Genomic DNA, 24,140 nt, shown 5'->3' with positions numbered 1-24,140 from the left:
CATAATCCAAAAGATTACAAAGTCAAAAGCTCAAGCAGCTGAGCATTTAATTTTTTTATTGTCTTTAATATCTCTGATATCTCCTCTTCTTCTTCTTCTTCTTCTTGTACTACTACTACTACTAATACTACTACAACTACTAATTACATTAATAAATACAACAACAACATTATTAATTATTATCAATAATAATAATAATAATAATAATAATAATTATTATTATTATTATTATTAATACTATTACTGCTACTACTGCTACTGCTAATTTTAATAATAAAGCAATCACACGTATATTTTTGAATGACAGTCTCTTCTGCTCACCAAGGATTCATTAGTTTGATCAGAAACTCAGTAATACAGTAATATTTTGAAATATTATTACAACTAAATGTTCAAAATATAATTTGAACATAACTTAAATTAAACTAAATTATATAAAGATGAATTTCCAGCAGCAATACTTAATTCAGTATTGAATTACTATATCTTCTTTCATAAACTCATTCACAAAACAATCTTTCAATCAGTTAGTTTGATTGTTATTTGTGGTCTACATGCTTTTGTACTACATACAATTGTACTATTGCTTTTGTACTACACATACTGGATAGTGGACATGCCTTTATATTAATAACAATATAATATAAAATTATATATCGCACAAGTAGCAGTGCGATATGGCTGTATATCGGCACTGGTGAGAGGTGTGCACTGGCTTGAGTGCTTTAAGGCTGATCTATACTTCTGCATCAAGTGCACACGTATGCTATGGTGCAGCCCACGCATTGACGCATAGCCCTACGGCGTGGCTGTCGGCGTCGCTGACGCGCACTTCTTAAAAAATTTAACTACACGTCGCAATGATGCGTAGCGCAAGCTCTGTGATTGGTCGGCTTGGTAGCACTGACGAGTCTGTGTTTACCCCATGGTTAAAGCTGTTGCATGTCCGCCGGTTCTTGCCTCAAAATGAGCGAGTTTGAGCCAATTGTACATTAAGGAAGTGTTCAGAAAAAACAAAACACCAGCGAAGAAACTCAACACAAAAGAACATTAACACATCACTGCCAACTAGCGTTTCGAGAGTGTTATTGCAGAACAACAGAAACAGCGAGTAGAAGTATAAATGCACAACTGCATGTGTTGTATGCGCCGTGGGTCACGCTGATCACTTGACGCAGAAGTATAAACCAGGCTTTAGTGTCCTACCAGTGACAATAAACAACCGTATTGCACTGCTTACGAGTGTGATATTGCATTTATACAAGTTTGATGACATAATTGTGCATATAAAAAAGAAAATCAAACACAGAGAGTCTAAAAATCCTTTTCTATGAGAAACTACTATAATGCTGTATACAGAGGCTACACAAGTGCCATTATTATCAGTGACTGAGATACATCGACGCAATCTCACGGCAATATAAAACTTTTTGATTTAGTGGCTAATTCGTATGAATTCGTACAATTTATTTAGTACATTTTGGTACATTTACATTTTACTTATCACACAATGACGGTTGGTGGTTAGGCCTGGGGTTGGGTGCCACACCTCCTTTTTTTTAAATCGTACATTTTCGAACAACTGAACTCGTATGAATTAGCCAGTAAACTGACAAAACGTAAAATATTTACGTTTCCTCGTGAGATCAGGCTGGATAAATTTATATTGTGTACCACCGTATATCTTGTACCACTAAAATGACACTTTATATTCTGAAGCACAAGCAGTCAGTCCATATAAATTGACACACCTTTCAGGGAAGGAAACTGGTATAGTAAAGTTCTGGTCTTTATCCAATTTTTTCTTTTAACATATGATCATTTTGCTTCATCTCGAAAGGATTAAATGCTAATCAATACCAGAATCAACTCTCACTGCGCCTCTGCCCTTCCCCTGCTCCAAGGTGGTCTTTCTCATTGTGTTTAACAACCCTTCATAGTTTAAGCTGAGAGCAGATCAATCAATAGTTGGACACGTGTGACACATACAAAACAGAGCATTTTCCGGGAGCCACATGTATGTCCTTATGGAGCACAGTGAGTCCAGTATCAAGACCTGGTTTATAAACCATTGATCAACTGTGTGAAAAATCAATTTCAACTCTTGCCTGAAGTCAAGCAAAATCTCTGGCACTGGTTTAGAGCATAGTAAGTATCAAAGTATGAAAACCATGGGGACTCAAGGGGTCAAAAGCGCAACTTTAGAGTAAAATAAAGTGGGAAGAAAGTTGAGGTGTGTGCCCGAGGTGGGCTCCTACGTATTTGGCATGTCACGCAGAAAGCAAAAGGAGGTCTTTCGGGTTAAGACATATTCGTTCTACTTAGCAAACCCTGGCAGAACGGTAACATGGTGTTCATCCAGCATCACGTCGTCTGATAAATGAGGCTTGAACATACATTCACCCTGATTGGGGTAAGAGTTTTTGATGTTCATGCAGAAATCCCATGTGATGTCTATTATGCCCAGGATAGAGATGTGAGGCACATATTGTCTTAATATTCACCTCCAACTGTTTCATTCTTTCAAAATTACACAAATACATCACTGTCAGGAATTTAAAAAGAGAGAAAACAAAACACGGAGGGTATTTCAGATCACGATGCAGGTCATTTCAGAGTATTAATTATTTCAAGAGCGAATGGGATACTTTATTCCAAAGTTATATACGGTAGTAGAAAATGAGGACATGTTAGTAGACAACTTTATGGCAAAACTACAAAACCACATCCAAAATGGTAATAGATTTGATGTTAAAAACATTTTTTGGGGTTTTATAAAATGGGAAAAAAATCAACAGCTTAAAATCCAAATTCAAAATTTACACTGGATTTGGTATCCCTACAATGCATGTAAACTACAGGACAGTCCTTTCATCGATTTCTTAAGTATTTTGACGCCAATGTTAGACGATGTTTTGACATCAAGATAGTCAATAGACATTTAAGAGTTCACACTTAGTTGATGATTGATAATAAAGCTTGTTTGGCATGCTGTCCCAGGAGAGAGCTCTGAGCTTATAAGGTCCTCGAGCCCTGGGCTCCCCCTCATTAGCAGGGCGAGAGGGGAATTTGAGTTCAGGTAGATCTCGATGAACTCCCCTGACTTATTTCTGGCTAATAACAGATACTGGGATGGCTAAAGAGAGATATATAGCTTGCTAAGAGCTTGACTATGATGCCAATTTGATATGTATAATTTATTTAGGTTGCATGTTTTTTGGACTGTGCACGGGAGGAAACTGGAGAACTCAGCAAAAATGCTAGCACAGGGAGAACTAGCAAACTCCACACAGAAATGTCGACTGGTTTAGTAGGGACTTTAACCAGGGACATTTTTGCTGTGACACAACGGTGCTAATCACTGGGCCACCTTGTCGGTCATCTAGAAAGAAGAAGGAGTAGGGGTGAGTGAGGGGTATTCATCAAGAAGAAATACTGAGATAAGAAACTCTGGTTATTTTATAGTAAGTTTGTAATCATCTGATTGGTGAATCAATCGTAAGCTAACGTGGAACCAGCCTTGGACAATCATAAGCATGTGATGCTTTCAAAATGAGTTTATAAAAAAACTTCACTTAAATCTATTTGCATTTTTTACTTTATATTTAAGAGTTTTTCAATGTCATTTTGACACGAACGTGCCTTCTGAGGATTAGTACACATTGAATTCATGATGAAATTAGACTCTAATATAGTTTCTTTTGACCAATAATCTTGTCCCACGACATAAATGAGCTGCTATTACGCTTTTCAAACTCTAGATGTGTTTTCATTTGTTCCTTTTTAGTAATGGCTTCTTAAGTGCTTCCCTCCCTCATGATCCGTTTGACAGTCCACCTTTATCTCTTTTCTGCTACTGAACTCTGAAGCTAAATCAAAGTGATTGTTGGCTTCTCTCTTGGTTTTTGTTTTGAATGATCACCCTGTCTAGAGAGTTTCTTTGCCTTCTGATGTGGCTTCAATTCCCTGATAATAGGACCACAGGTGTCAACTGGAATCATCCAAACGCTTGGGTAATTCTCTAAATTTATGCATTTGTTTTAGTTTATCACTGGAATGGTCTTTAATCTTCATTTTAACAGCCATTACTCAGATTTACAACCACGACTGTAAAGTGTTCTACATAAATTGTCATCCCAGGCTCTATGGAAACAACGGCTACATTTCTGCAATGGTGCATAAACATACGTATACTTATGTTTAGCTTCAGTTTCTAGGTGAAATTAAGTGAACTTTTAGTGAGACAATAACTTTTGTTCTCTTTCAAACTGATTGCAAGCAGATAAGACATCAAAAATGTAAATAAATTTGATGTCAATTGACTACTTTGATCTCAAAATGACACCAAATTGACATCTAACCTTTTTGTAAATAACACTGTCCAGTAATCAACTTTTAAATTATTTTGATGCCAATATTAGGTGTCAGTTTGATGCTGTTTTGCCATCAAGGTAGTTTACATGCAGGGATACAGAATATGTTTTAAATTTGATTTGTTATTTAAGTTTTCATTTGTTCGTTCAATTCTTTGTTCATTCATTCAAATGTACATTCATTCATTCATTTTCTTTTCGGATCAGTCCTTTATTAATCAGGGGTTGTCACAGCGGAATGAACCGTCAACTTACCTAGCACATGTTTTCCGCAGCGGATGCCGTTCCAGCTGCAACCCATCACTGGGAAACACCCATACACTCTCGTTCACACACATACACTACGGACAATTTAGCTTACACAATTCACCTGTACCGCATGTCTTTGGACTATGGGGGAAACCGGAGCGCCTGCAGAAAACCGTGCGAACATGGGGAGAACATGCAAACTCCACACAGAAATGCCAACTGCAAACACAATTTGCTGACATTTTCTTTCTCTCTGAATAAAGTTATACAATAACTAAATGTACAAAAATATACAAAATGTTACTAATAATAATAATTTAAATAACAGTATTTTTTTTTCAAATGTAAGAAGAAGGGTTGCCAAATAATGTCAAATTTTTCAGTATTACCGCAAACTGTATATCTCTTTTCTATTTGCATAGACCCTCGTGGTTCCATCCCAAAGAGGGAAGAAATCACTTTCCCGAACGCTCGCATTCAATCTGCCCAGTTGGTGGAATGAACTTCCAAAATGCATCAGAACGGCAGTCACTCGCTGTTTTCAAGAAACCAAAGTCTCCACTTCACTTCCTAATCTGCAATTGCCTCTCTAGATATACCACTAACTGTACTCAAAAAAAAATAATAATAATAAAAAAAAATTACTAATGCGTTCCTTCTTAGACTTTACAGACCTGAAACTTGCCTATAGCACTTATTCGTTGTTGCTCTTATAGTTGTGTAAATTGCTTCCTTGTCCTCATTTGTAAGTAGCTTTGGATAAAAGCATCTGCTAAATGACTAAATGTAAATGTAAATGTAGACTGAATCAGATCATGCATCCAATGTACAAGGTGGAGAAGGATTTTTCCAGGTCAGTGTTATAAGCCTTTTAGCAATTATTAAACAGAAGGCGAGTGCATTTGATTGTGTAGATGACAAGGAAACATTTGTAGGGTTAAGTCCAAATAATGCTACTAGGGGGCATGGCTCAATATCCAAAAAAGTGATTAGTACCCAAAAACTGCTAAATGCTGGACAAAGCCAGAAAGTATGAACAAGAGTGGCTAGAGCTTGTTGACACTGAGCACAAATTGGATCAAAAACAGGGTTATTTTAGATATTTTTGCCTTAGTCCAATGTACTCTATGCATTAACTTTAATTGTATAAGGGAATGACGAGCCCTAATAGAAGAAGTTTGTACACGAGACTGGTCCAAATGCCCTTTCCTTATCTGTGAAAACATGATTGAGATTGGATTCACAGCTCTGTTTTATTTAAAAAAAAAAAAAAAAAAAAGACGAGGAACCTAACTGTCTAATAAAAAATAAAAAAAAGGTTTATGAATTTTAGAGACTGCACCTTTACAAAGCTTTGTATCTAAAACCTAATCAATTTCTTGTTTCTGAGGTGTATGGGGAAAATTCTTATAAATTCACATGACTGAAGATATATAAAAATTTTGTTTTGGGGTGTTTATATTTTTCTGATGAATTAGAATAAGACAACGTAACAAATGTGTTTTCAAAAAAAAAAAAAAGGATTATTAATGCTTACAATGCCACTTCTCAACCATATTAATATGTGTTATTTGATTTAGGTTGACATCCAGGTGCCAATTGGGAACATTTATTGTTTTATGGTTCTTTGTACAAAATGTTCTAAAACAATATGGAAGATTTGTCAACAAATACACATTTCTGCTTCCATATAGAAAACTTTTCCGGTATTATTAGCTTGATAGCTCACTTGGTATGCTTCTGTACTGCCTATGCATAGCAGAGTACTATAAGTAAAATATTTTGTCTGTCAAAAGAGCTCAACTGTGTAAAAACAAGGTAAAACAACATAACTGTTTCAGCAAATGAGGTATTAAATTTCTTTTTTTTTTTTTTTGAATAACACAACAGGATTGATATGGTTCAGCATAAGTGATGCATATAGGACACACAACACCCTGTTCTTGTGCAGGAAAAAGCACCTTGATCAATGTACCGCAGGTTTTGCAGAAACTGGACTTTAAAATGTGGTTGTTATTCAGGTAGTGTTTTATTTTAAGTCCTTCATGCTCCTTTCATGCAATACCAGTAAATTCCAAAAAAGTTTTTCTGGTACAACTTTTTCTAATGCACAAATATTCTGTTCACATTAGCAATGACATATTTTTTTCCATCAAAGTTAGAGATTACCCTAAAATGCTTCTTTGTTTCCTTCATCCATCTGTCAAATCTGATTAGATTTGAATAATGTTTTTAAAAAAGATGATCAGACAGAATGTTTTAACTCCATTCGAGACACATACTAATGCTATAATAGCTACTGCAGTTATTACTGTACACTATAAAACAATCCGATAATTTACCAGTTAAGTCTGGATGTGTGAAAGTGGCTTATGTTAAATGTTTAAACTAAATATTTTAATATTATTCATTCATTCATTCATTCAATCATTTTCCTTTGACTTAGTCCCTTATTTATTAGGGGTCACCACAACTCAATGAACCACCAACTAATCTGGCATATGTTTTACCAGCCTGATCTCACGAGAAAACGTAAGTATTTTATGTTTCGCCAGGCTTATTTCGTACAAATTCGTCCGAGTTCAGTCGTACGAAAATGTACGATTTTAAAAAAGAGGCGTAGCACCTAACCACACCCCTAAACCCAACCATCATTGGGGGATGAGCTAATCGTTCTGAACTGTACAAATTAGAAACGAATTCAAACGAATTAGCCACTAAATCAAAAAGTTACAAATTGCCGTGAGATTGTGTTGGTTTTACGCAACAGATGCCCTTTCAGCCACAACCCAGTCCTGGAAAACACTCATACACTCTCGCATTCACACACCCACTCATATACTAAAGCCAATTTTGTTTACCCAATTCATACTATAGCATATGTCTTTGGAGTTGTGGGGGAAACCGGAGCACCCGGAGGAAACCCACACCAACTTGGGGAGAACACACAGACTTCACACAAAAATGCCCAGTCGAAATTCGGACCAACGACCTTTGTGCTGTGAGTGCGACCACTGAGCCGCTGCCATCTTTATGTTAATGCCTTTTAATTGTATTTTTTCAACATAATATATGGTTAGATTATTAAATTTTTTGTGGTTTAGTCTCAGTGCATTCATTTGCAGACAGTTGTCATTATCACAAATTAATTCCCTGGCAGGATGATCAGGACTCCAGCATGAGGCAGCGGTCTCCTGTTTCACCCTGAAGGGGTTTAATTTTTGATAATGACTGGCTAAATATTCATTATCCCACTTGTTATACAGCCGCTAATATAAGTGAGCTTTAAGTATTGTTCCTACTCTGTGTATGAGTGTGTGTGTTTATTCTATGGTCACCGATGGGAATGTGTACATTATTCAAGCTTACCCGTCTCAACTTTGGAGTGATCAGTCCGCTCTGTCACCTTCTCCTGACTGATGAGGTAATCAGCAATCCTCACTCCAATTGGTGGCTCTGTGTGATTCCATTCTATGATGACCAATGAGCTGCTGGGCTCATACGAATGGGACAGTTTGAGCCTGGCAAGAGCATGAAATCAACTTTTACTACCATTCATGACTAATTGATTGATCAAGATCTGAACTTTAAGGCCTTACTTCGGACATTTAAACTGAGGATATTGCTTGAACTCACATAGGTTGAGGCAGCGGAGCACAGGTTGGCAGTCCATCTGTGCCAAAAGCATTGGAGTCACATCTGCACCAGTCATCAATAACATCCCCTTTAGCAGAGCACCATAAAACACTCATCATGGCCTCCTGCAGAGCCTGCACGAGAAGACAAAGATGAAGAACATGTTAAAAGTTTACAATTATTAATAACAATTATGAAAAATATGTAAATTTTAAATAACTAGGACTACTTTCATATATTTAAAAAGGTTGTCAAGTGAACTAAATACCACTAGAGTGCAGTATCTATCTGGATAATATATTGGCAGCATATAAATGATCCTTTTCCATACAGCTTTAAAAATAATCTGAATTAACTTGGAAATTACATAAAAGAACAAAAATTATTTTATATTAATAAATTGCATTTTTAATTCTATAAATTAGATATAAATAATAAATAAGCATGCAGGAGTTCTCTAAATAGGCAAAAATAATTTATATCAAATTAAATAAAAAAATCTTGGACTTGCTTTTTTAGATGAATGAAAAATCCAAGTCTGCAATTGCAATTAAACTACATTTGCAATAAAACAACATGTTTTTTTTCTCTTTTTTTTACACGAATATAACTTCTCAAATAATAAAAAAAGTATTCAGAACTCCTAAAAGTTAACTCTCTACATTTTCAAGTTAATATATATATATATATATATATATATATATATATATATATATATATATATATATATATATATATATATATATATATATATATATATATATATATATATATATAATTTTTTTAACAAACAAACAAACAAACAAACAAATACAAAAACATACATAAATATCCATTTTGAAGGTCTTAGAACACTACAATTTTGTAAGTTTGTGTTTTGTGTTCTGGTATTTACACAAGTATAACCTTCTAAATCATTTTTAAAAAATATTCAGGACTGCTAAAGATTCACTTTCAACATTTTCAAGTAATATATTTTAAAAATAGTTTACAAACAAACAAATAAATAAACAAATAAATAAACAAACAAATAAACAAATAAATAAATGAATAAATAAATAAATAAATAAATAAATAAATAAATAAATAAATAAATAAATAAATAAATAAATGTCAGTTTTAGAACACTTTCCAAGTTTTGTGTCTCTTCTGGTACGCATACAGTACATAAAAACTATGTGTTTCTGATGGACTGGACATGGTTACATTTATTAAATACTCTGTCATTTTACTTTTATTTTTTTTTAACACCTTGCTACTTTTTTTTTATTAAGCAGTGAAGCATTATATTCACACCACTAAATTACTACAATCAGACCCAAACAGACCAGCAGCCGGCTTCACGAACACACTGTCCAACCAGGAGGCCTCAAATGCAGACAGTAGCCAGGCTCATCTCTGCTTCAGTGGGTAACCTGGCCTAAGAGCTGTGAGTGAGAGGCCACAGATACCTGGTACGTCTCGTTGCTGTTGACAAGTTCGAAGATCGGTGTGGCTTTAGTGATGTTAAGCAGCACAGGTTCTGCAGGACGTGCAGGCCCAGGGCTCATGTGGCAGAGGTGGCAGGACAGAGGGCACTGGCCCTGGCTGCTGCAGTCCATGCGCACCCCCGCCGCCATGCGCTTGGCACCAGAGTCCAGCAGGCTGGCAATGTATGCTGGGTAAGTAAGTGTGCGTGGCTCTTTGTCTCGCTCCTCCGACTCGTCCGATGGAGAGTTTCCTGAAAAAAAAAAGAATTGCATTTGATTTAGACTTAAAAATAACATATAAACGTATTCCATCTTTAATTAGGGCTGTTAGATTTTAATTACTATTTGTAATTCTGAATTTACCTTAATGAAAATAATTATGTATGATAATATGTTATATAAATTATTTAAAATGCACATTTAATTATCTTTAATATAAAATATGCAAATTAAAAATTAAATTAAATCATAAATATGTCATTGTAAAATATATGCGGAATAATTAAATTCAATTTCACATCGACATTTGCTTAATTTTAAACAGAATTAAATTAATCTGGGAGAATAAAGAGAATAAAATTATTCTGTGTAAATTTAGCAAAAAAGGTTTGACTGTTTTAATCTAATTTATCTAATGAGTTAAAGTATTTAAAATACTTTCAAATAAAATGTAATAAAGGTACATATGTAAGATAATTCACATATCCGTTTTTTAATAAGTAATAAATATAACTAAGTACTAATCAATTAAATAATATTATAAAAAAGGATTGAGCAAATAACATAACTCAATATCAATGTTTGCTCTATCAGTCCCATTGAAAACACTGAAACATCAAACATGCATGAATGGAAATGGCATGTAATCTGTAAAGCAGTTTATTTAAGCCCATCTGACATATAGTTAATTCAATTTAATAATAAACTACTATGATGAATGAATTAAAATGATCCCACACAGCATACATAAACACATCAACAATATGCACAGTAAATCAATTAATCTCGTAGTCCTGTTTCAAACAATGAATCATCATTTGAGGAAAAAATGTGTGCTTTTTTCTATGAAACACTTATTTCTACTTTAATCCATTAAAAGTAAATATAAATTAAGAATTTATCGAAGTCATTTAACAAATAAAAAGCATACAAACTGCATGTTTAATCCGCAATGCTTGCTTTCTATTTTAAGCTCATCCCAAAAGTAAATGAACTCATAGTTGCTTACTCTGCAGACCTCGGCAGATATAAAAGCAATCTACAAGCTCAACAGCCAATTAGGGAATACCCTTTCACTGCAGCGCACTTTAATAAAAGACACACACACACTTTAAAGATTTTAAAGAGGCACACACACACACACAAACACACCACGCTAAGGTTTTATGAGTAAAGAGTGTGAGAGGAAAATGTAGCTTGAGAACACAATATTCCTTTAGCCTTGCACAACATCAAACTGACAAAATTCATCCAGCTATTTTACATAAGGGACACAAATAAATGAAAACACTGTACACTTAGTGCACTCAAATGGGAAATATCATGAAATTCATTTTTTTTTTGTCTGTTTAAATGCAATAATTGGGTCCCAGGTGCATCTGAAAACACATAAAATAAGAAAAGAACAGCTCAGTGACAGTATGAATGGATCTTACTATATACTGTATTACTGTGTCTTAATCTGCATGTTTCAACCCACAGTGCCAGTCACCATTTCTGCTTGCTCACTATAAAACCTAAAAATTTATGTCTGTGCCAGAAAAACATCACAAAAATTCTGTTTTGGATATACCGATCTCACTCAACATTCGAGCCAAAGTAAATATGAGGCTGAAGGGATAGGTCAATACCAGAGCAATACCAACTTCATATCCACACTATCAGAAGTATGCTACTACATATTTTGAGAACGTTTCCAAATTCCTTTTCTGAATGTGCTTGCTAACATGCTGTATAGCTGTATAGACCAGAGATATTTTTAGATTTATCCGGAAATGTTCACCAGCACTGTAATTCACAAACACACACTTAATATGCACTGATTAATTCTGTAAATATATCATTTATTCCCAATTAGTGGGAAGTTAATTTGCGAAGGACAGGGCATCAAAAGAGAGCATGCTAGTTAATGCGTTTAATAAACTTTACTTTATAACAACTGCACAAACTGATCGACCAACCATCCAGAAATGCCATAGTGCAGTCTAGTTGCAACCTATCCCAATATATCCTTGTCAACTCAAGTTTGAAAAGGCTTTAATCCACTAATCCACAACATTTTGTTGTTTCTGTCAGAATAGCATGTAAAGGCTCTGTTCTCTTCTGGAAAGCAGCAGCTTATTTACATTTAAAGCCTAGTTCACACTACAGGATTTTAAACATCAGCAGATCGCTGTGCCGTTCACACTACATGACTTGACTTTGTGTCTTTTAATCTCTGTGGTGTTCACACAACGCAACACTCTGTGAATGATCCACAAGAGGGGGGTCACACACTACATGATCTGACAACAGCTCACTCCCCACCAGCTCATTCAAGCTACTAAACCACAGCCAATGAAATTTTGAGGGAGGAGTCGTCAGAAAAAGCTGAACACTATTGGCTGCTTGTGTGCTGATTACATCACTGACAGTGTTTCAAGCTTTGGAGAAAGCATTTAAAAACATTGTCAAATCAGCAGATTCATGTGCGGATTAATCACTCATCTGCAAGGTTCGAGTGGATAGATACACAGAGAGTTTTTAATTTTTGTAATTGTATAACTCTTTGGAATAAAACTAACAAATAACACCCTGCTGTTTTCTACCTATCAGTTTATTTCTTTCTGACATTGTTATTTTTATTTTTTTATTACAAAACAGTAAAGAACTGAGCATTTTCTGCCTTAAATTACCATATTGGTCAAAATGACTGCATCCATGTCTGATACTTTTCGCTGTGACTTTAAATATGTGTGCATTTTTTTGCCTATCAACTTCCTGCTAACATAAACAAAACTTTCTCATGGCAAAAACATCAATTTACTTCAGATATCTCTCAAAACAGCATATTTTGTGCCGCGAAATAGCTCCTGTTTGAAAGTGAAAATGAAAGCCAAGACCTTTGCATGTTCTAGAATCTTAACTACATATTTATAGGCTGTATTACCAAAAAAAATATTATATTTTTATGGTAATGGTGTCACTAAATATGATGCCAGACATTCAAAGCTTAATTTTAACATCTCAATAATAGCTTTCAATGTAAATATGTTGTGACAATATGGCGTTTTATATGAGAACGGTCAGAATGAGCAGTATGGTGATTCTAATAGTTACAGAATTCTAGTTTCACTGTTAATTCTGACCAATCACAGATGTTTTTGTTGAGCTCCTGATCACACAGGCATTCAGCTCATGCTGATATGCTCTCTCATTGGCTGCAGCTTTGTCACTACATTGGACCACACGTGGGGTTGAGTTGGCCAACTGCTCTGGAATATTTAGCATGCTAAATGTTGGATTTCCGTCTGCGAGGTGTCGGCGACGCGTCAGCGAGCCTCGTTGATGCGTTGTTCAGTAGTTCACACATAAAGAGCGGCGAGCGCCGTGCACCCGCAGATTTCTTCCTGACCACAGCCCGTTCTGTCGGCGAGCTTGTTAACTTTCCAATCGGGCTCCAATCAGGCTTAAAATCCTCTAGTGCGAACTAGGCTTAAAGGAACTAGGTTAGTACCAGCATGAACAATCAAGGGTTGAAACTCCAAAATCAAAACTTAAAATTGTGAATGCACTTGGCCTTAAACCAAAAACTTGATTCATTGTTTTAATAAATAATACAAAGTGAGTTGTAGAGATTTTTAAAATTTAACACAATTAAAATGACAAATTGACAACCAAATGTTTTTTTTGATAGTACATTTAAATGTATTAATTTAAAATGTAATTATTGACAGAAACAGCCTGAGAGGCATCCTTTTACCAGTGTTGCCATGACATCACAGTAGCACTTATAGCAGGAAGCAAGAACAACTATGATACACAAAAATGTTTTATAAGCGAACTTTGCATTTCTGGTGAACATGTGCGGTATAATATATATGTACGGGTAAATGAGCGGAATATAGTCAGAGTGAAATAATGAGCTATTTTGAACTTTACCATACCTGTCAACCCTTTTGATTTTTGTGGGATTCCCCTGTATTTTACAATTCTATCCCGTTATCATTCCGTGAAGGTATTTTCCTGTATTTCTCCTATATTTTTTATCTTTCTCTGAAGGGTGGCAATAAATATCAAAGAGACGATCCTCCCTATATGCAACCCATACAGCCAAGCCACCAGGGGACCCTCTATGCTCTTCAATGCGAATCTGTTCTGTGCTTTTATTTTATTTAGGCCTGAAAACTCTTTGAAATAAATATATAAATGTGCAGATTCCCTTTCTTTCTATTCAGGCACGGCTGCCCCTCCTATGCAATCCTCAAAACAGCAGTGCATGACTGTCAGATGCTCTCCATAGTAATAAATAGATGCTGTTTCCCAAATTAGTTCTGTACCTGCAGTTTGAAGCTAAAGGAAAGTCAACACTTTGGGTTTTGAGTGCATGTTTGAACAGACATGTACACAACAATAGTAATAATAATAATAATAATAATATATTTTTTTTTATAAATAACACCTCTGTTACTTAATGTAACTAAATGAAAAATCTAAATGAGAAATTAATTTGCTGCTCTTTAACCAGAATGTTTAAGCTACACAGTGAAGAAAAGGTTAATTAGATTTGATAACTTGATTCAATTTCCTTATAATAGCTATTATTTTAATAGGCTAAACTTTAATTATTTTGCAGCTTTTTCTAATGCATACTATTTATTCTAGCCTTTGATATTAATGCTGTAATTAAAAAAGAACCTATGACTGACTGTTTCAACTGTGTATTTACAATAAAACAGCTCCAGATGAACAGATATATTGTTTTTTGTGGGTTGTGGTATCCCTTGTTTTCACATCCCAATGTTGACAGGTATGTGTTCAACAATGGTGTCTGGGCAAGCTAGTCGATGGTGCGCTTTGCTGTGCTTTAGTCGGCACAGCAACAAACTCCTCTTGCAAAGAGCAAGCCATTGAAATTGAATGGGTTTCATAGCACAGACTTTCTGTGTCCGGTGTAAAAGCCTCTTCAGGCTGTAAAATCAGAGTGCTGCAGCATATCTTTTTTCAGCTCATACAAAATTTTTTTTTTCTTTTGAATGAAAACTGGTGGCCAAAGGTTTGTGCATCCCTAAAACAAACATTCACAAAAAAAATGCATGTTTTTGCTTTAATGTATTCTGAGTTTTATTTAACATTTTACAAAAAGGGCATAAAATGTCCACTTTAATAATAAATCAACAAACAAACTAATCAAGGAAGCTCAGTGGTTAGCACTGTCGCCTTACAGCAAGAAAGTCGCCGAGTTTGAGTTGCAGCTGGTCCAGTTGGTGTCTCTGTGAGAAGTTTATATTATCTCCCCGTGTTCTTGTGGGTTTCCTCCCATGCTCCGGTTTCCCCCACAGACATGAGGTATAGGTGAATAGAGTAAACAAAATCTGCCATGTTATCTGGGTGTTTCCCAGTACTGGGTTAGAAGGGCATCTGTTGCGTAAAACATATGTCGCAATAGTTGTCGGTTCATTCCACTGTGGAGACCCCTGATAAATAATTAATGAACATACTAATCAGTCCACTCAAATAGATTTTACTTTCACCTCAGCAAGCTTCCAGTTGCAATTTGCTTTATTGTTATTATTTTTGGGGGAGAATATGATTTGCTATTCGATATCAGTAGTATAAAAGGTCTAACCTTTTAGAAAGTGATGGGAGCGAACCGGCCCTCCCAACAGTTCAGTACAAATTATAATGCTTTCTTAATTACTCAGGCTAATGTAAATCATTGAAATAGTATCTCCCATTGTACTGCTTTGAAGAAAAGCACTGTAGCTGTGCCAAGAAAACAAAGCTCTTGAAAGAAATAGGCTCCTCAAAGTTAATGGATTAAAAGGCCTGTAAACTGCAAATTTTGGACGCCAATCAGAAAGCTTAAGCTCTTTGGAAAATACTAATGTGTTAGAAGTGTTTCATCAAATTCGATGCCAGCTGTAGATTATGAAGCCATTACCAATATTACTCTTAGCTGACGCTTTAATTAGAGTGAGAGAATGAAAAGGGAAGAAGAAATCAGGAAGGCTAGGAAAAGAGAGTGAGAGGAGAGATAGAGAGGGAAAACAGTGGGAGAGCAGAACACACATACAGTGTGCCAATTTGCTTTGACATATTTTCTCTACAGCTCTGGGTTTTGACAGTTATGAAACCGGCATGATGCATTGCAGGCCAAATTAAAACAGGAGAGTGAAGGAAAACATCTCATTAGATAACTTTCATTTTAGGCAGTTGATTTGCATGAAAAAGCACCGAAAATCCTGTCATCTGTAGTGTCTCTTTAAGCTCCGAGCTCTTCACGGAGGAGAACAAGCCTTTGATATTCTCAGTGGTTTGAAGGATTGCCATTTATGACTGCATGCAAATTGTCAGCTGTGACAAAGGTGAGCATTCGGAAATTCCTCACGCCGTCATATTTCTATCACCACCCAGTAGCAAAAATATAAGATTAAACACTAGGTGGCACAAGAACTCTGCAGAACACAACGCCACACAAAACCAGAAAGCAAGAGGTGACCTAACAAATTGCATTATCATCTCTGCACAGATCAGAAAACACAATCTACATGATAAAGCATAAGATAATGAACGTTGCTTCCCATTTTCTCATGTTTTTTGACAAATATGGATAAGGATGAAACTTTAAATTCATGGACTGCTCTGCGTGCTATCTAAATTCCAAAGAGTCAGAGTTTTCAATCAATAATAGTGGCGTTTAAGCACCACAGTCTAGCAATTTAAATGTGCTGCAATGTTTTGTTTGGGCTCAGGATGCATTTGAAAATCCTTGACAAGCTAATCCTGCAGGGAAGGTGTTACATGATGATTATTCAAGCACCTGCTCTGATTGTCGTGTTTGTGTTTTGATAGTGTGGTCATGTTCACACGGCAGCAAAATACAGTTGTCAGTCCTGTATTTTAGTCATTACTTTATTTGCGTCTTCATGCCTTTTTGGTTATGGGAGTGACAAGCGCATTCTATAACTTAATGCATGCTGTATATTTTCAGGAAGCCAACCGTATTTTCAGCGAACCCCTGCTGTGCGAATGAAAGCGTATCAGGTATAGTCGTGTGTCATCATCAAACGGTGCAAAAGAAATGCTCTTCACTGCACAGATGCATGGAATGTGGAGTATGATATGAGCAGATATGAATGTGATCTAACATTTGAGGTCCACTCACCATCCTCTACTGGATCTACTCTTTATGGTTTATGAAAGTTTGCATTGATTATAAAGATAGATTATGCTGCAATTGAAATATTGTGGTGATTTAATTAGCTTAATATCATTCGTCACCCAAAATATCAACACACATTCCTAAAATTTGATTTAACTCCCTGCTGAAAATTAGACCCCACAAAATGTATTAAAATATAAAAGCATTTAAATTAGGCAATTTAATCTAAGTCATTCTAATTATTTAAGGTTTATATTGAAATATTATCATCAAGAAGAGATGTTGGGGTGATCTGATGTTCAATTTAAAAAAAAAAACAGAAAAACATCTGGAATTTAAACATCTATAATGAATGAATAAATAAACTCATAACACATTTATGGTTTTGGAACAGCTTGAGCGTGAATAAAAAGATGATTATATTTTTATTTTGGGATGAACTGATTTGATGAATGAAATCCTGCATCAGTTGAGATTTTCTTGAGTCAATTATGAAAAGACTTTGCCGGTTTAGATATTTCCAAATTAGCTATTTCCTTTAGGTCTGTATGGTTACAAGCAATTAATATGGAATCACAATAAAAATGGAATGTATTAGGGGTAATTCTTTAGCAGAGATGGTTAACAGGAAACATTTTTTTTCATTTAATTTTACCAACTTTGATTTAAAAGTGGAGGCTCAATTGTTTTAGGTTTTTATGTTCAGTCTGTAAAAATGATTACCTTAATGATTAACTTAATCGATTTCTGTTGAGACAACATGATGTAATTCTGTGTAACCCATTTTTTTCAGTGGATATAGTGTACTTCACAGATTTAAAAGGATAAAAAAACCTAAAATCTCATGAAGCACGGCAATCACAATAAAAGGATTTTGTTAAATAACAATTACTGTCATTCCAACTAGTAAAACGTGTTCCTTTTTTCCTTCCTTTTACAACTTTTAGATCTGTTTACACAGATTTTATTTTTATAATGCAATAGTTATTTTGTAACATTTGACGTCCACACTAAGTATTTTTGGTAATATAAATGTCCTATAAATTAAAAGCATTAACATATGCTCTATATTTTAGTTTTCACAAGCTTGGAGATGTAAATTCATTTTCACCTTTAAATAATAGGTCACCTAAAGCTTTCCTCATGAGCCATGGCTGCATTCAAAATGGCAGAAATTGCACTGTGAAAGGAACACAATAGTCAATCTGAAGAATGCTTAAACTGAACTGTAAAAAATACATTCAAAGCAAATTAAAAGAGATGATTTAATTGTTTTTTTTTTATCATTCCAAGTTTAAATGTTGAAACGTTCAAAAGGAATAGGGCATATAGGGGATAACTGCAAATAGAACACAACTAGAAACTGTGCTTCTAATTACAGCTCTAGAGGTGTAGTTGCAAGTGTACATGTTTGCCACACAGTTTGCTAATGTTCGTTGGAAGAATGGATTTGAGAAACACCAATTCAATGAACTACACTCAAACAAATTGTGTTTGCTATTTGTTTAAACTACTTTTTTTAAATGAGCTGAAACAACACAATAGTTATTTTTTGCAACAACTTCATTGTTTTATGTTTAGTCCACTTCAATTTGTAAAAACTAACAAGTTAACTTAATTCCTTTATGTTGTCACAACACAAATCGATTGTGTGGAATCCAGCACTTTTTACAGTGTATGTTTTTAATGATGCAACTTGCGACCTTAGTTGACTAATGATGGTTTTTCGAAATGCACCCCAGTCTAGTTTTGGGCTATTCTTAGACTTCTTATAGATTTTCATTGAAAGCCCCAAAAATTAAAGTAAAATGGTCTTTGTTTGAAAAAAATAAAAAATAAATAAATAAATACTGATAATCTGTTTCAATATAGATGGACTTAAATGAAAAGGGATTTTTTACAATATTTCCAATAATATTTTTTCCTCTAAAGTAAGACTTAATTGTTTTGTTTTGACTAAAATAAAAGCTGTTTTTAATAAAAAAAAAACATTTTAATGTCAAAATTATTAGTAGCCTTAAGCAATATATATTTTTCTGATTGTCTAGAGAACAAACCACTGTTATTAAGTGACTTGCCCAATAACCATAACTAGATATTGAAAAATATCTAGTAAAATATTATGTATTATCATCATAGGCAAAAGAAATGAGTTATTAAAACTATTAAATTTAAAAATGTGTTGAAAAAAATCTGTTAAACAGCAATTGGGCAAAAAAAAAAAAAAAAAAAAAAAAAAAGATATATATATATATATATATATATATATATATATATATATATATATATATATATATTAACAGGGGGGCTAATATTTTCGTAGGGCTAATAATTATGACCTCAAGTGTATTTACAGCTTTTGTTGCTGCTCTTTGATGTTGTCTTGATATGTCTGGGCCTTAAAACTACAAGTGGTTTGTCAATCCCAAACACAGACAGTGTAAACTGCCATTTAATCACAGTGAGCTGAATGCAAGATCACAACAACATGTAAATACTCCTCCAGCAGTCCCATTTCCATCTCAAAATCTTTCCATCCTCTCACTTCTCCTCTCGCAACTGTTCAATCTTCCTCATGTTCACTCTATTCCAACGGTTTGAGCACACGGCTAGCGGCTGGTTTTAACTGACATGCCCTTCTGTCTCTTAATAAAAGCTGCCGGTGTGGTACAGGTGAGAGTGACTGGGTTTATTTACCTGTGATTGGGCCTGCCTGCAGACACAAAGAGCAGTGACATCTTGTTTGTGAGGTGCGAAGGCTAAACTAATTCATCTGTTGGCATGCGCTAGCTTTGTAATGCTCTCTGGGACCTCGCTGTGCAAGCTGACCTGAACCGTGAGGCTGAAGGGCTTGAATCTGAGGCAATTTGCAACGGATCCTGACCTGCCTTACATAGAAGGGGCTGAGGGGTTTATTTATTTATTTATTTATTTTCTCAAAAAGGAACGATGAGGCTTATATCTAAGCCATTTTGCACAGTAATTGCATGGTTTTGGGGGACAATGGCATGCAACTAAGGCAAGACAAAAAGGCAGACATAGGGCCCTATCATACATTCGTCGCAATAAGACGTGCATGACGAGATTTGTTGCTATTTTCAGAACAGTGCAACTCTATTTTTTATATTTTGCAACATTGCTTAAATAGCAAATCCATTTGCACCACTTTGTGGACTCATGGGTGTACCGATCTAAAAAGGAGGTGTGTTAAGGGGCATTGTTGCCATATTATTATTTTGATGAACTGGAATACACTGCACCATTGATTAACTTTAAAGTCTAAAGTCCAGCGCAGATCACTTTAGTTATGCACCTATGCAGATCCAAACGCTTACACATTGCTTAATACACACTGGCTGTACAGCAATACACAAATATCTAAAAAATTGAAGGATTAAAATGCTACAAAAATAATGCTTTCTACATAAATAAATACATATATAAAAAAGCTCCATGCCATCTTCATGTCAGGAATTTTTATTTTTTTATTTTATGACAACTTGCATTTGTATAATGTTATTGTAATTATTAATATTATTTATTATATGCATACTTTTTATTTGTTTTAATAACAGGAAGTGTGTTGGGATATAACTCTAAAATTGTTTCAATCACACTTCACACTTTATTATTCTTCATTTATTAGTTTGCTGGAAAATAGAAATGAGTTTAAAAATAGTTTTTAAACAAATCTTTGAGCCTAACAAACAAAATTTAATATTTAGGCTAATGCATGTCTTTAGTGGAGTGCGTGGAATACTGTTTCCTTACTCCACGAAAGTAAAGGAGTAAAGTTAAGAGTAAAAGTAAAGAGAAAGTAAAGAGGACGAATAGAGGAGGCTCATTCTTCATCCTCGTGCAGATGATCTGTTTAACTGTTTTTTTTGCTAATGAAGCATTCAGTTTTTCCATTTATAAAGACCACCATACAAACAGCAAATGTGCCATGGCGTGAAGCAACTGCCTCTTAAAGGCAATGGGGGATGAGACCCTGATTGGTTTAATGCACGTTATGCTCAAAGCACACCCTTAACTCGTTGAGAGAATAAGCACAACCCCCCTATTAGACCATGCGCCATGGTACAAAGCATATTTTTCCATCGATAAAATAGCAAAAATGGATTCAGACACACCCCTTTTGTGCCATTCGCTTTAGACTTTGCACCTATATCGTTAAAATAGAGGCCTAAACGTTAATTATTTCTGGGAGAGTAATGCAGGTGTAATTCATTATTTTGCCTTTTATGTTAAAAAACTGTCAATTGTCATCACTAATAATAATAATAATAACAACAACAACAACAACAACAACAACAACAACAATAATAATAATAATAATAATAATAATAATAATATTAATAATAATAATAATAATAATAATAATAATAATTGAATAATAATACAGTTTCAGGCAAATTTATTAGCCTTCCTGTGAATTTTCAAAAATATTTCCCAAATGATATTTAACAGATCAAGATATTTTTTCCCGGTATTTGCTATGTTTTTTTTTTTTTTTTTTTTTTTTTTTGGAGAAAGTCTAATTGCTTTGTTTTGGCTAGAATAAAAGCAATTTTAAATTAATTTAAAACCATTTAAGTTCAATATTATTAGTTCCCTTATTCATTATTTATTTTTTGATTGTCTACAGAACAAACCACTGTTATACAATGACTTGAATAATTACCCTAACTTGCCTAATTAATGATGTTTATGAACAAAAAAGCAAATACATGTGATTGACACATCTGGTCTTACATTAGAAATCTTACCCCATCCAATCAAAAAAAAAAAAAATAACACTATCAATAACCAAATCACCATACCTCAGCCATCTTTCGATTTCTCAGCAAACCCACCACCACCCTAACTCAACTGCCCCTTCTGCCTTCTGTTGAAGAAAATAGGGGAGGTTTTGCAGGGCTGGGTCTGAGCTCAGACACCTCTCTCTCGATTAAGTGGAAAGCCCTGGGCTTGAGAATCTTTCCGAGCTTAGAGCTTTTCCCTGGGACAGCACACCAAATACGTCCACCAAATTCAGTCAAGCTTTCGCCAAGTTCAAACTCTTGAAACCTAGTTAAAACTTCAAATTGCACTTTAAGCTGAATACTAGTTTATTGAAAAATATCTATATATATATATATATATAACCTATAACCTATATATATAACATGTTTGTATGCAAAACCTCCCCTATATATACGCAAAACCTATATATATGCAAAACCTCCCCTATTTTTTTCATCAGAAGGCGTAAGGGGCAGTGGAGTTGGGGTGGTGGTGGTATAAGGAGAAATCAAAAGATGGCAGAGGTATGGTGATTTGGTTATTAATAACAATTATTTTTATTTTTATATATATCAATTTTTGCATATTTTTTGTCCATTAATTTCATTAATGTGTTTTAGATTACATTTGTATTTGTAGCTGCAAGTTTATGTGAGCGGTCCACTGAAACCCCTGCAGCAACAGTGTTATAATCAAATATTTGCAGTCTGCTGTAAGTATCCCTTGGAGTTAGAGGACGATCTCAGCACCAGGGATTCAGTGCCAGCCAGGTGCGCTTTCCTAGGCCTTATCTGTCTGTGCACGGCAAGCAGCTGGCATGCCTTTCACCAGCGGATTACACGCTAACGCTGCTGTTTCCTCGTACTATCACTTCTGCTTTTCAGGGGACATGCTGACCTTCAAGCGCTGCTCAAAACTTTCACCTTTTTTAACTGAAGGATAATTTAGAGGATATATGAAAGATTGTGAAGAAACCAGATGAAATGTAAAATGACAGATGTATTAATCTGAAATTAGAGTAGGGGTTTTATTAGATTGTATAGAGAGATGTATAGTACATCATGAACTCTGAGCTTTGCTTTTTACTCATTTTATTTCTCTGTCCAAGGCTAAAGTATTTTGAGTATTAATATAAAAGAAGAAGAAGAATAAAGAAGCCAGGAGTGCTGAAATATGCATTATGCCTATTATCCTCGCAGTGTTGGATGATCCAACCTATCTACGACAAAGAGAAGGTGCAAAATATTTTGAATGTGGAAGAAAAACTCATTTCACAGAAAGATTGAATTTTGCCAGCCGGATAAGAAACAGAATAGTTTTCTCTAAGTATTTGTTAAGGATGCTGTTTGTAAGACTGCTAGATTTCAGGGGTTTTGCTGTACTTTTAGACATATTATAACTGTTAAGTCTCTGTTTAAACTGACAGTTTTCTTTTAAAAAATGAAAATTCTGCTGTCTTACCCACAAGTCAATGCATTAAAAACTATTACTGCTGTACTAAACTACCTGTTTTAAATGAGCTGAAACAACACAATTCTTGGAATTTCTTTGGCTAATTTATTTGGTTTTATGTTTAGTCCACTTAAATTTGTATACGATGAAGTTAACTTAGGCATTTTGTGTTGGGACAACATGAAAGAATTATGTTGGTTTAACTACCTGGTTAGGGGATTAGTAGGTTGAAATATTATATTGAAATATTAGTTGACTCATGAAATATGCTTAAAAATGGCTTGTTTAGTTCAGTTAGAATAACTTCAAATAAAACTAAGAGATATCAAAATATAATGACACAAAGTAGATATAAGACAAATGTTTTAAACTTTTATTTGATAACATCATGTTGGGCCAACTCAATTACATTTAATTGTACAAATATTTTTACGTAGTTGGTGCTAAACAAATTTATTGGATTCAATTTAATCGAGTTCATCCAATGAGTTATTTTTTGAGTGTGGGTTCCTAAAAAAAAAAAAAAAAAAAAAAACTTTAAAAAGCAAGTCATACTTAATAAGTTTTGAATTATACAATGGTGAGTTTATGATAAAAGACTTAGAATTTAGATTTTTTCTCTCTTTTGGTACTATATCTTTGAGCAACAGTATGCAGATGTAATCAACTTTTTGCACACTTGATCCTGATTTAAAAAAATTAAATCCTCTATATTATGTTAGGCTGCATAAATCAGAGCAACCATAGTCAGGAAGACTGCATAATTTGAAAGTCATCAACACTCATGCTAGTCTGTCTGTTTCTTCTTATACA

General features: G+C 34.5%; 1 protein-coding gene across 7 annotated transcripts in view; it reads right to left on the bottom strand.

Annotated features, from left to right (window-relative positions):
- The window catches only part of astn1 (astrotactin 1), a 414,746-nt gene that overhangs the window by 48,170 nt on the left and 342,436 nt on the right, over nt 1-24,140 (bottom strand). For all 7 annotated transcript variants that reach the window (XM_087241082.1, XM_087241083.1, XM_087241084.1 and 4 more), the window contains 3 exons: nt 9,710-9,978; nt 8,259-8,392; nt 7,992-8,143 (listed from right to left, as the gene is read on the bottom strand). In XM_087241082.1, coding sequence (XP_087097208.1) covers nt 7,992-8,143; nt 8,259-8,392; nt 9,710-9,978 — 555 coding nt within the window. The remainder of the gene's footprint in view (nt 1-7,991; nt 8,144-8,258; nt 8,393-9,709; nt 9,979-24,140) is intronic.

Source organism: Danio rerio, chromosome 2 (genome assembly GCF_052040795.2).
Source record: "Danio rerio strain M-AB ecotype USA chromosome 2, GRCz13ab, whole genome shotgun sequence".
Classification (NCBI taxonomy): Eukaryota; Metazoa; Chordata; class Actinopteri; order Cypriniformes; family Danionidae; genus Danio; species Danio rerio.
This window is presented reverse-complemented; position numbering and strand designations above follow the sequence as displayed.